This window comes from Podarcis pityusensis (genome assembly GCF_964106645.2).
Source record: "Podarcis pityusensis genome assembly, chromosome: 16".
Lineage (NCBI taxonomy): Eukaryota > Metazoa > Chordata > Lepidosauria > Squamata > Lacertidae > Podarcis > Podarcis pityusensis.
Genome location: NC_138041.1, coordinates 15206673 through 15218905, shown reverse-complemented (window position 1 = coordinate 15218905; position 12233 = coordinate 15206673). Strand labels below are relative to the sequence as shown.

Sequence of the window (12233 nt, the reverse complement as noted above, 5' to 3'; positions counted from 1 at the left end):
AAAAGCCGGCATGCAAGAGAGAGAAGAGAAAGAATGGAGGAGGCCAGGTAGAGGAATCAGAGCGACAGAGAGAGCAGGATGAGGCCTGCTTGGCCATTTCTAACAAGAGCACCTGGCACGGCCCCCAGCACACACTGAAAGCACACTTAAGGAGAGTCGGACATGGGCGCCCACCCTGAATGGATGCCAGGCCCAGCAATTAGAGGAGGTTTTCCGGGGAGAAGGGTTTCGCCATTTCATACCCAGGTGCAAGCACCTCGAAAAGAGGGCCTTCCACCCATCTGTCCTCCACACTATTATAGGCCCACATGCACAAAGCTCTTCCAAGGCCCTGCCCTGTGTGGCTTCCCAAGGCAGGGAGGCTTCAGAAAGGCAGCAGGCTGACACCAGGTACGGATGATCCAGCCACACAGAGAAAAAAGTGGCATGATGCTTACCCCCCACCCTCACAGGACCAATCTCTGTCCCAGATGACTCACATGTTCCAGATAACTGAATCTTCCACATACACACACACACACACTCCTGCCATACTCACAACTGTGCCCAGGGTAGGTTCTAAATGGAAGAGAATTCTCAATGGGCAGTGTGTGACTTCCTGCCTTCTTCACAGAGAAGATTTTTGATTTGATTGGTTTGCCTCTTTATTAATTGTTCCATTTCTATGCCACCTTCCTGCCAAGGCAGTTCACAATTTAAAATAGTAGAATAAACAAACAATACAAAAATATTCACAGGAGCTTCCTGGCCTCCTCAGATTCTTCTTGTTGGCTCCCACCTTCCCTCAGGACACAAAAGGCCACTTTAAAGTAGTCCCAGGAAATGGGGGGCTGCCCCCCAGGCTCTCTCTTTGATTACTGCTGCCCATAAGGGCAAGAGACTTTTTTCGTATGCATTCCTACTCTCACAGGGTGCATCAATGGATTGCATTCAAAATGGGACTTTACACACACAGGCCTTTGTCTCTTTGTCACTCAGACCCTCCTGCAGCCCCACACTGGCCTTTGCTGAAACAAGGGGTGGGGGGCTAGTACAATGAAAGAGCACCTGCCTTGCATGCGGAAGTTGCCAGGTCCAATCCCAGCTAGCTTCTCCAGTTTAAAAAGAGCCAGGGCAGACCGACTGCTGCTTGAGAGCCACTGAAGCTGCCAGGCAAAAATTAGAATCATGTTCAGAGCTGAAGGCAGGCAACTCCTCTGCATCAGCCTTGGGGCAGGGTCCTGGGAATGTCAGTGGGGAGCTTCTCACCAGCAGAGTCCTTGGAAAGAGAGCGACGGTGGGGGGAAATTATAGGGGTCTCTAAGCAGAAACTGGCCAGGGGGTGCTCCAGCTCTGGGCTCCCCACATCAAGCAGGGAGTGCTGGACTTGATGGCTTCCAATTCTATGATATGTTAGCAATGTTTGGAACTGGGAGTTGAGAACATGAGACCATAAGAAGGATCCTGAAGCAGCAGGATCAGGCCAAAGGGAGTTTCTCTAGTCCACCATCCTTTTTCCCACAGCGCCCAAGCAGATGCCCTCATGGGGAGGCGCCCACAGTGACAACATGAGCACCGCAGGCTTCTCATGCTCTTTCTTCCCCAGCAAAAGGAAGTTAGGGAGGTGCTACCTCTCCTACTGGAGGGGATATACAGCCATCATGACTACTAGGCAACGTTCTTAGATGGCGACCCTAGAGGAGGCTAGTGATGGGGACGGTTGGGATTAGTGTGTAAAACATCTTGTGCAAGGTGAATCAGCTGAAACTGGGAATGTGCAAAGCAAGGGATTGCTGAAAGAATGCACATAGTCACCCACACAGAGGAAATACATCTCTGCGCAGAGACAACTCCTCCAGTTTCTCATGCCCACCTGGTCTGACTCCGCAAGCTCGCTTCTGGAAGAAATCCATGCAGATTTATAAAGCCAGAGGCAACCTTTCTTTCCACCAAAGTCCCATGGACAGAAAGAGGACAGACGAGGGATTCTCCCAGACTCTGAGGCAACCATGTTCTATTTCCCACGGGGCAACTCTGCCTGCCTCATGTGAGGCAGGATGGGAGAACTGTGTGTGTGTGTGTGTGTGTGTGTGTGTGTTCCCAGAGCCAGCTTTGGCGGCACAGATCAGTCATGGGAAGGGCACGTCAGAGAAACAGCAGGCAGAGCAACCACCTCTTGGGTCTTCAGGCACCACTTCTCATTTTTTCAGTTTGGCACCAAAGAACCAAACCAGCAGGTGAGGGAAAACCTCTTGTCTTGCCACTCATCTAATTTGTGCCTCCCAGCAAACCAAGATGTTCACTGCAGGAAGGTAAGGGATGTTGTCAGCCAGGAGGGGTTCCAGAGCTCCATCGTGGCAGCCTCAGGATTTAGGTCCCAGATGTAGCCCTGAGCATGCAATGGCACCTAAAGTAGTTCCCACGCTTCCCAGTGTCTCTAGATGCACCAGGATGACAGGAACCATGGGAGCTACATTTCTCATATGCCCCAAATTCTCTCTAACCCAGAGCTAGGCTAGCTGATTAGGGCCTGATTAGCACTTGAACTAATACATGACCCAGATTGTTGTGCCAAGTGCCTAGCGGGCATTTTGGCATAATCTCCCCCTCTCCTAAAGGTGAAATTTGTACTGCGATGAAAGCCTCCATAGGCACCAGTCAACATGTTCCTCCTGACACAAACAGCAACTTCATGGTACTGATGGTGGCAGTGTTGATTTTTCACCGGTCCAAAGCAGGAGGGAAACTTCCCCCATCCCAACACTACCACCAGCCAGCTGCTAGTTGCATTTTTAAAACATGCATGTTAATTGCATTGAGACCTTCACACCTTGCAGGAGAATGCAACTTCCAAGTATTGCTGGATTCCAATTCCCATCAGCCTCGGACAGCATGGCCTGGGATGATGGGAGTTGTAGTCCAGGAACATGTGGAGGGCCACAAGATCCACCCACGCCTGCACTAAGGCTTATTCCCCTCAGCCCTACTGAGCCACCCTGAACAAAATATTCAACCTACACACTATCATTCTCTCCCATCAGCAGGACCCAAAGAAGAGCCTGCAATTCTCACATATGACATACACATGTCCTTACTACAAACAAAGATGATTTTCAAATGGCTTTAACCAGCTTCGCTTCAAACATCCTTAGAGGCTGCATTTCTGTAGGAGTGCTTGGACAGATGGACTAAGGGATCGAAGATCCCTTCACAGACCCACAACTTCTTTTAGTCATCAATGAGCTGGACTACTCCAAAAAATGTGACAGTGGTATACAATTTGTAGTGCTTGGGTACACGCACACAAAAACACAGAGAGAAACATCCTCAGGGCCATGTTGACAGGAATTGCACTCCTAAGACCTTCTGATGTGTGAAATACCAAACGCACATGAGAGCGCAATAACAAGTGCCTGGCTGGTCCAGCATTTGGTGTGCGCATCTTCCCAGCTGAACAGGCCTGAAGCTATAACCATCTGTAAATTATACAGAGAGCAGACTCGCTGGAATTAATGGATCTCAGTCACTGGCCATTGTTTTCAATGGGTCTACTCTGGGTAGAACAATCACTGGATACAACTCTTCTTCAGAAGTACCTTTTACACAGCCACAGCTCTACAGAGTGGGATATTGGTGGACTACAATTCCCATCAGCCTCTGCAGCCAGCATGGCCAATGCTCAGGAATGATGGGAAATGTAGTCTAGCAACATCTGGAGGGGCCTCTTGCTCATAGGATTCCGCACAGGATAAATTGTGCGGCCTTTTCTCCATCTCCAACTTCAAAATGCTTTTGTGCCAGGAAATTTTTTTTTCAAAGGGGGGTGGGGCGGGAATGTGTGAGGTGAGAGAACTTCCACATTTAAAGACAGTCTACACCTCAGTGCCAGTAGCTGGGAAGCAACAGCAGGAGCGGGTTATGAACTTGAAGCCCTACTTGTGGACACCCCCAGAGGCACCTAGTTGCCACTGAAGCAGGATGCTGGACTAGTAAGGCCTTTGGTCTGATCCAGCAGCAGAATAAGTTGCTCTGATGTCTTTAAGCCTGCATCCAGGATTCAAGACAAACTGGGTGGGGCAGGGGGGCACTTAATGCCTAAACTGTGGGGCTGATGCACACAAGACTCACACACCCTAAACACTAAGCAGGAAGAGACTGTCTCAGATGCCTGCCTGCTCATAGTCCCTCTCGCCATGCACACACATGTCCACACCTATGCGCCTGGATTCAGCACAGCTTCTCCCCCAGCAACCCCACTGTAACCTTACAGTGCTCCTGTTTGAAATGGCCAAGTTGTGAAGTTGGCACGCCATGCAGGGCAGAAAGAGGGGTGGGACTGGTAGAGTGTGGGAGAAGGGCAGGAGAAGGTGGAGGAGGAGGAGGAGGAGGAGGAGGAGGAGGAAGGGTAAAGGAAAGGGGTGGGTGGACAGTGTGCGACACAGAGTGTTAGTTTCAGCCCCAGAGAAATGCTCTGAAAATAAAAACTGGACACAGAAGCTACATGCCCAAAGCAATCCTAGCATGCCATGCAGTATGGAGGGCCGGCAGCAGGACCCCAGGGGAGGGGAACAAGATCCAGGGCAGCCAGTGTGGTCAAGCACTACCTTGACAGGCTCAAGCCCATCACAGGGCAGACCCTTTCAAGCCACCCAAAGGGAGGGCACTCAAAGGGGGAAGCAATTGTAGTCCAATCACCCACGGGCAGGGTTATCCTAACTCAGGAGGGGAACTTCAGCCCTCCAACCTCTGCCCCCTGCCCCCTGCCCCCGTGCCACGCCACAGCACAAGGGAAACTCCTTTTGTATTTCCCTATAAGCTCACCTTCCTGTTCCTCCACCCCATATCAACATGTCCCTCCCCTCCAATACTCCCACCTCCACCCTGCTGGCTGCCCGTTGCTGTCCTTCCCTGGGGGGCAGCTGGGGTCACAGCGCAGGTGTAACAGCGCACAGAAGTTGCTTCATGGGATGGTGTTTTCCATGGATTTTTTTTGGGGGGGTGGGGATAGGGAGGGGAAGGGTAAAAAGTAAAGTCATAAAATAAAATGTTTTTAAAGTGCTCACAATTTTTTTTTGTTCATTTGTTTTGAGTTGGTCAGGGTGGAGAGTGGGGTGTTAAGAGAGCAAGTTTCCTGTACATCTGCAAATTTGAGGAGTGGGAGGAATGCTCAAAGTACTTACAGAGGAGGAAAGCTGGAGAGAGACATCTAGCCCTCCATGAAGACGCCAATCTGGGGGGTGGACCTGGTGGCCTCCACTTGCTGTTTTGTTGGGCTGCAACTCACAGCAGCCCCGGGAGCTGGCATGGAAGTTGGAGACTAGTAACATCTGGATCCCACCCAGGTTGGGGAAGAGCGCTGCTCGAGGCCTGTACTTATACCCCAGATGGCGCTGCTCGAGGCCTGTACTTATACTCCCGACATCATTGACATTGACTGGGGGCGTTTTCCCTGCCTTCTCGGAGGCTCTGAGGTTTTTTTCCCAGTGGGGAAGTGGAACTTTCCTTCTCTTGCTAGCCAGTGGCTTTGTACACCCCCCACCCCACTCTAGACTTTTTCTTTTATGCCTATCTTGCACTACCCTGTCTGGCAGTGGTGGCGACAGCCAAGCAGGAACTGTTTGTAAATCAGTGAGTGGCAAAGGGCTCTCTGGCTGGCAGAGCAGGTGGAGGGGAGGAGCAGAGGAGCATCTTCTTATCCCGCTCCTTCGTGCCCAGAACAGAGAGCAAGCAGGCTGGGAAATGCCTGACACCCTCCCCTGCCAGTCCCCAGCAGGCTAGTTAACAGAAAGGGAGGCTAGTAACTTTTACAGGCATATTTGCAAGGCAATATTTGATTGACTGTGCTCTGAGACAGGGCAGGGCTTCTCTCAAACAAGGCTTTCTGACAATTCAGTTTGGTTATGTTAAGAGTGTTGAACAAGTGCCAATGAAACCCAAATTCCAATCCCTTTTTAAAAAAATTAAAATCTTGCCATGAAGCAAGATTATCTATCAGCCTAACCTACTTTACAGGCATCTTGTGAGGATAAAATGTAGGTTGGAGGGCCATGTACAGTGCCTTAACCTGCTTGGAGGAAAGGCAGCATGTATTAGAAAATGGGATAAATAAATAATTTTGATTGCAGGCAATTTGAAGCTTCTTTTGGCCACCTAGCATTATGTGCCAACCTTTGGGCCTGAAGCGACTTCCAGACTCCAAGTCAGCCAGTGGCTCTTTGGTTGCTTGTTAAACTCATATCAACGCAAGTCACCTTCTTTGGGAGAAATAATTTCTAAAATTAAAGTCTCTCTGTGTGTGCATGTTCTAGTGTGTTTTAATTTTTTTCCCCAAAACAACAATAATTTTCAAAACCCAATTAATGAATTAAAAAAATAAGGAAGGGAGGGAGAGAGGTAAAACCCACGGCAAACCAAATGATTAGACAATTAGACTGATATCTACCAGGTAATGCAGTTTGTTTACCATAGCGTGTCCAATTCCTGCGTGCTGTATGCATTAAAAAAAACAACAACGAAAAAACGAAAAACCAAAACAACGAGAGGGGGAGGGGGATAAACAGGGAAAAAAATGACCAACCATGAAACTTCAAGGGAGATTTTTTTTAAATAAAAAAAAGAAATAAATCCCCCCCCCCCAGTTCCTGTGACCAACAAAATAAAAGACACTAAACCACACAACCCTTCCCCGCCGCTCGAGAGCACCAGCCTCACCACCCCACACTCACCCCCAAACCCCCAGAACTTCCTAGGCCTTGGTTAGTAAGGAAAGAACAGAACAAAATGAAAGACTGGAAAAGGAAAAGAAACAACCGACATTCCGTGGATGGCACAAAGGTTAGTTCTGGTTTCTCCGGCTGAGAAGTCGAATCTCCCCCCACCCCGCTCTGTCCCGCCACCCCAGAAGCGTGTTAGTAACACACAACAACGAAAGTTGCCAAGGCAATCTCTAACAAGGTGGTTTGGGGGGTGGGAGGGTGAGGGTGAGGGGGAGTGGAAGGATGGAGGAACACAGCACGGCCCATGTTAGCAGTATTAGTAGTTCCTAGGCGGCCAGTTTGGAGAGGGGAGAAGGGGCAGGAGGGGAAGAAGAGGGTGGTGGGCCCAGCTGGGCGTGACCCACTCATGATGGCCTGTGTGTCTGTGGTGTGGTGGTGATGGGGGCGTCCGGGGGGGCCTAAGGGTCCAAGTGCTTCTTAGGAAAGAGAGCAGCCAGAGATGCCATGGGAATGACAGAATGCCCTTCCCCAGGCATAAACCAAGGCTGAGTCGATGCTTTCTTTGCAAAAAAAGGAGACAAGAAATCCATCAAGAGGATTAGCAGACAGATAGAGAGAAAGACAGAGAGAGCAGGAGCTGTCAAAGAATGAGGGAGGGGTCCCTGTTCTGTGAATCCAAAGACAGCAAAGGGGGCAGATTCAATGCCCTCCCGTAGCCCCTGTGCTCTGGCTTATTGCTCCAAAGCCAGGAACCCCATGGACAACCTTCGTCAGTTCTCTCTCGACCAGCTGGGAAGCAGGCATGCCCTCACAGGCAGCCTACAGAGCAGTGGAAAGGCCCCTACCCCTATTCAGAAGCTCTCTTCTTCTCCCCCCTGCTCAGACAGGACACCCCCGGCTTTCAGGTTGCTTTAACAGCTCCACCAAAGAAAAGCCCCCTCCCCTCCCACCCCATTGGGTCTCCACTGCCACCACCATCCAGTCTCTCCCACATCTTGCTTTCCACAGCCTGGCTTGAGCTGGAGTTCACTCTGTTTTCCAGCACCACCACTCTGGAACATGTGAAATGATTGTGTTTCTGAGCCCACTACAGGGTGTCCTTCACTCACCACTGAGTGGCCATAATACATGTTGAAATGAGGTGGGTGTTTTTGTGTGTGTTTGCAACTTGGACATTTGCATGAGTATTGCATTCACTGCTCCCCCAGTTTCAGAAATCAAAGTAGTCCGCTTGTACTCACATCCAGACACACCGTGTCCCCTTCCACCGTTTCTCCACATTCATCCAAATCCCAACATTTCTTTTTTAGCTGCTACCTTGTCCCCGCCTCTTCCCACCCTTCTCCAGGCTGAAGGGTGGAGAACAAGAGGCAGGAACAGGACCCCTTATAACTTGTTGCCCCTTAGGATTCACAGAACAAGACTCCGCTTTCTCCTTCCCGCACCAGTCTTCCAGCCCAAACAGAACCCTCCATATTCAACATACTGTCCAGTCATGGGAAACACCCAAAATCCAGCCAGCAAAGCAACACCCTGTAAATAGAACAATGCCAAGATGGGGAATGGGAACACCACCCTATGGTCCAGACACCAAGCAGAGGAGGGGGCGGGGGGAGAAGAATATTCATTTTTGCCCTTTCATAAATCAGCTCTGCAGCGCAAGCAAACAGGGCTCAACTAGACTGACTTGTTCTCCCCTTAAGGTACTGCACAGCCACCAACTTGTTATAACAGGGCTGGGGATCTTCAGGCCCAAGGGTCAAATGTGGCCCTCCAAGTCTCATAATCTGGACCTCAAGATTCTCTCCAGGCCACACCCCTCATTGCCCTAGCTCACCTTCCCTGAGTGCTTTTGCCTGGTTGAAATATTTCCTTTGATATTGCCTCTTGCTTGACTGGGTGGAGGAAAGGAGGGAATAAAGGAGGGCTCTGACTTTTTCATGGCTGGAACATGGCCTAATGTACAAAGGTAAAGGTCACCATCTCTTGCTCTACCCTTTTTTGCTTCTGGGGGCCACATGCCAGTGGTGGGCATGGTGCAGTCCTTGGCCTGAAACTGGTTCCCCGTCCATGCATTAGAGTGTTTTAAATCAAGAACATGTTGTCACCTACCAGCTATGGCTCCATGCAAAGGAACCCATTGCTGGCAGGAGAGAGCTGAATGGGAGGTGTGGTTTGGATCCACTCAAGACAGCTCATAACAGAGGCACAGGGCAAGGCTTTCCTCATATCCCTTTGGGGTCAACTATGCCACAGCAGCAGGCACCACATTGCTCCAGAGGTGAAAAAGGTAGTGAGTTGCCGGACTGAGTGTAGGTCGTAGCCGTGGCAATGGAGGGAAGGCACCAAATTTTCCCCTTCACCCGCCAGAAGATCCTTGCTGCAAAGGAAGGTGGCCAGAAGGGGGAACAGCTGTGCAGAGAGGGGGCAAGATGGAAGAAGAGGAGTGGTTTGGGGAAGGACAACCTCCTAAAAATAAGATGTGTCTTTGGTACTCCAGCTCTGGTATGTGTAGAGGAACAAGAATGGCTTTTGAACCACAACAGTGTGCTCAGCCTCATACAGAACTGGGTGAGGGGGCTATTTGGTCCATTTGGTCCTTTAGGAAGGGCCCAGTTCAGCCCATCTCCCCTGGCTCCAAGATACTCACTCAGCTTCATCCTAAGCCTTGCCCCTGCAGAGCTGAAGGGCACTACCCTCTGCCATCAGCCAAGGGGCTGGTCTCCCTACCTTCCCGGAAGAACATCATGGAACGGAGGAGGCCAAGCTAGCCCCAGAGAGCAGCCAGAGAAGCTCTGTAAACTAAGAAACAGTGCCTGAATTTGCTCCCCACCCTTCCAGACCCCTTTCCTTCCATGTCAATATCTTTTAAATTGTAAGCCTGATGGGAGGAGTTGTCTTTATTATTATTATTAATCTGTGAAGCACCCTTGTGAGCCCCTCCTCTGCACAATTCCCACTTCCTCCCCAAAAGACAGGATAACTCAATCTCTTGCGGAAAGGAGGGATTAGACTCCAGACCCGTCCTCTTGGTGGTGTCTGGCTTATGGTGTCTTGGCTAGAACAACCCAAAGTGCTGTTCTCACCCCAGAGAGTGTGCTGCATCTTAGAGCCCAGGGCCTCTATCCCACGCACACACCTGCCCACCTCCCTCAGCATGAAGCCACACAGGTAGCAGCAGCAGCAGCAGCTCACCTGGCGCAGGTTCCTGGTTACGCGGATGTCGTGCCAATTGTTGTCGTTGAACTTGCCATTGACGGGCTCCACCAGTGCCTCGAACGCCCCCGAGCCCAGGTTGATGACCAGCCAGACAGCGCCGCTCTTGAGCGACAGGTTGACGTAGTCCGCCGACTTGCCAGTGTGGAGCATCAGGCCGTTGCGCTGCAGGGTGCGGAAGGAGAGGGTGATCTCGTCGGTGCTGCTCTGGATGGGGTTGTGGGACAGGTCGTAGCAGAAGAACTCGTTCCCCTTGAACGTCGCCACAAACTCTTCTTTCCCTGCAGGGGAGGAGGAGGAGAGACCGAGAGAGAGGGTGCCAGGGGCAGAGAGTGAGTGGCACTGTGCACACGATGGATGCGAGAACAGCCTCCCGCAGCTCACCCTCAGGGCTTCCTGCTATAGCAACAGCTCCTCTCCTTGCACATGCAACCCTTTCAGTGCACTGCACAGAATGCAACAGTGAAACCGCTGGGCCACTGGCATTAGGAGACTGATGGACAGCGGGAGGCCTGTGCAGACGATGCTTGCAGATTAAAAAACCCGGCAGATGCTGTGGCATTTCCTGTATACTTCAAGCCTGAGCGTGATTTATTCTTAAAATTCAGTTGGAAAAGCTGGTGGTTAGCAGCAAACCCAAACGCTTTTAGGATCATGCAAGTTACTCCTGGTGCATTTACATCCCATCTTTCCTCCAATGAGCTGAAAGTGGCATATACATGGTTCTTTCCTTGCCCCCATTTTATTCGCAGAACAACCATGAGAGGTAGGCTGGGCCAGAACAACCATGAGAGTGACTGGGCCAAGGTCACCCAATGAGCTTTGTGGATGAGTGAGGACTTACACTCTGGTCCTACTCCTATTTGCCATTACTGAAAACCATTACACCACGTGTGTGTGTGTGTGTGTGTGTGTGTGTGTGTGGTTTTAATAAAATAAAGTCGTAGGAGAGCCCCACCACCACCTTTTGTGCTGAGACCACAGCAAGGGCATTGGAATAACTTCCCTCTCCCCCCTGCAGCACCCTCTTCTCCCCCCTCCCCAAACACTTACTCAGTTCCGACTGGGGCGTGCACATGAGAAAGCTGCGATTTCACTGCCTTCCAACTGAAATTAGTAACACCCCCCACTTCATGCTTTCTCACCCCCACCCCATATGCACAGAGTAAATGTCCCTCTTCTCCCCATGACACCTGCCAATTAACTTGCCATCCTTTGGCGCCTGGGAAACAATTTCTGCTGTCTTTCCCGCTCCCTTCAGCCCCACAATCATTGTGTCACTGAAAGTCATTTGCTCCTGAAGCCCGGCGGGTTTATTTAAGAAGGAAGAAGGGAAAGAGAAAATGGAGGGGTGGAGGGGGGGTGGAGAGAGAGACAGGAGATGGGTGTGTGTCAGGGTTTCTCTTTTTTTATCTTATCCCTCAAATTGTTACTGCATTAAAAATGGCCCAAGCTGCGAGCCTTCAGCACTTGAGGGCTGTGGCTGAAACAAGGAAGGACAGCTGAGCCCTTGGTAGGTTGGACATGAAGAGAAAGAAATAAAAAGAGAGAATGAGAGAGAGAACGGGCACATATATGAGTGTACAAACACCAATGTGGGGTCCAAGGCACTGCTTTGCCACCTTTACTGAGTACATGGATCTCAGTAGCAATATTTCGAACCGGGGGATTAATACTCCAAATAAGGAAATACACCCATGTAACTAGTATCTACCATTTTGTGTTACTCTAAGAGAAGCCAGATAGCTCAGTCGGTAGAGGATGAGACTCTTAATCTCAGAATCGAGGGTTTGAGCCCCATGTGGGGCAAAGAAGTCCTGCATTGCAGGGGGTTGATAACCCTCAGGGCCCCTCCCAACTCTACAATTCTATGATTCTATGGTGACTGAGGAGTCACAAAGCCTGGGTTGACATGCACTTTGGGGGCACATTCATATCCCCCTCCCCCGCAGCGAAGTTTCAAGCCATTGTGGTTCACATCAGCGAGGGGGCAGGGATGTCTCCACCCAACATGCATGGCCTTTTTAGTTGCCCTGCTAGTGCAAACACACACAAACTCCAAACTCCTAGTCATGAAGCTGTTATCTGCACATGCACGCTCTTCTGCGCATGTGTGACAGCTGGCTCGAATGCTCACACCATACTTGAGTATGAAATGAATGCGGCTTGATTTATCTAGTCAGATGGAAGCTGGTTTGAGAAAAATGCATCAATATGTAGTATTTGTCAAGAAATGACAGGATCAAAATGGATTGTGGCTCAGATGGTGTGAATGTAGGTTCAAAAACTAGCAGTGGGAGGGCACAGGTGGTGATGTGAATG

General features: G+C 50.4%; 1 protein-coding gene across 31 annotated transcripts in view; it reads right to left on the bottom strand.

Moving 5' to 3' along the window:
* The window catches only part of NRXN2 (neurexin 2), a 355281-nt gene that overhangs the window by 191783 nt on the left and 151265 nt on the right, over nt 1–12233 (bottom strand). For 20 of the 31 annotated variants that reach the window (XM_080985831.1, XM_080985833.1, XM_080985840.1 and 17 more), the window contains 2 exons: nt 9891–10192; nt 6422–6466 (listed from right to left, as the gene is read on the bottom strand). In XM_080985831.1, coding sequence (XP_080841957.1) covers nt 6422–6466; nt 9891–10192 — 347 coding nt within the window. The remainder of the gene's footprint in view (nt 1–6421; nt 6467–9890; nt 10193–12233) is intronic. The other 11 variants (XM_080985834.1, XM_080985839.1, XM_080985835.1 and 8 more) reach the window with 2 other exon arrangements.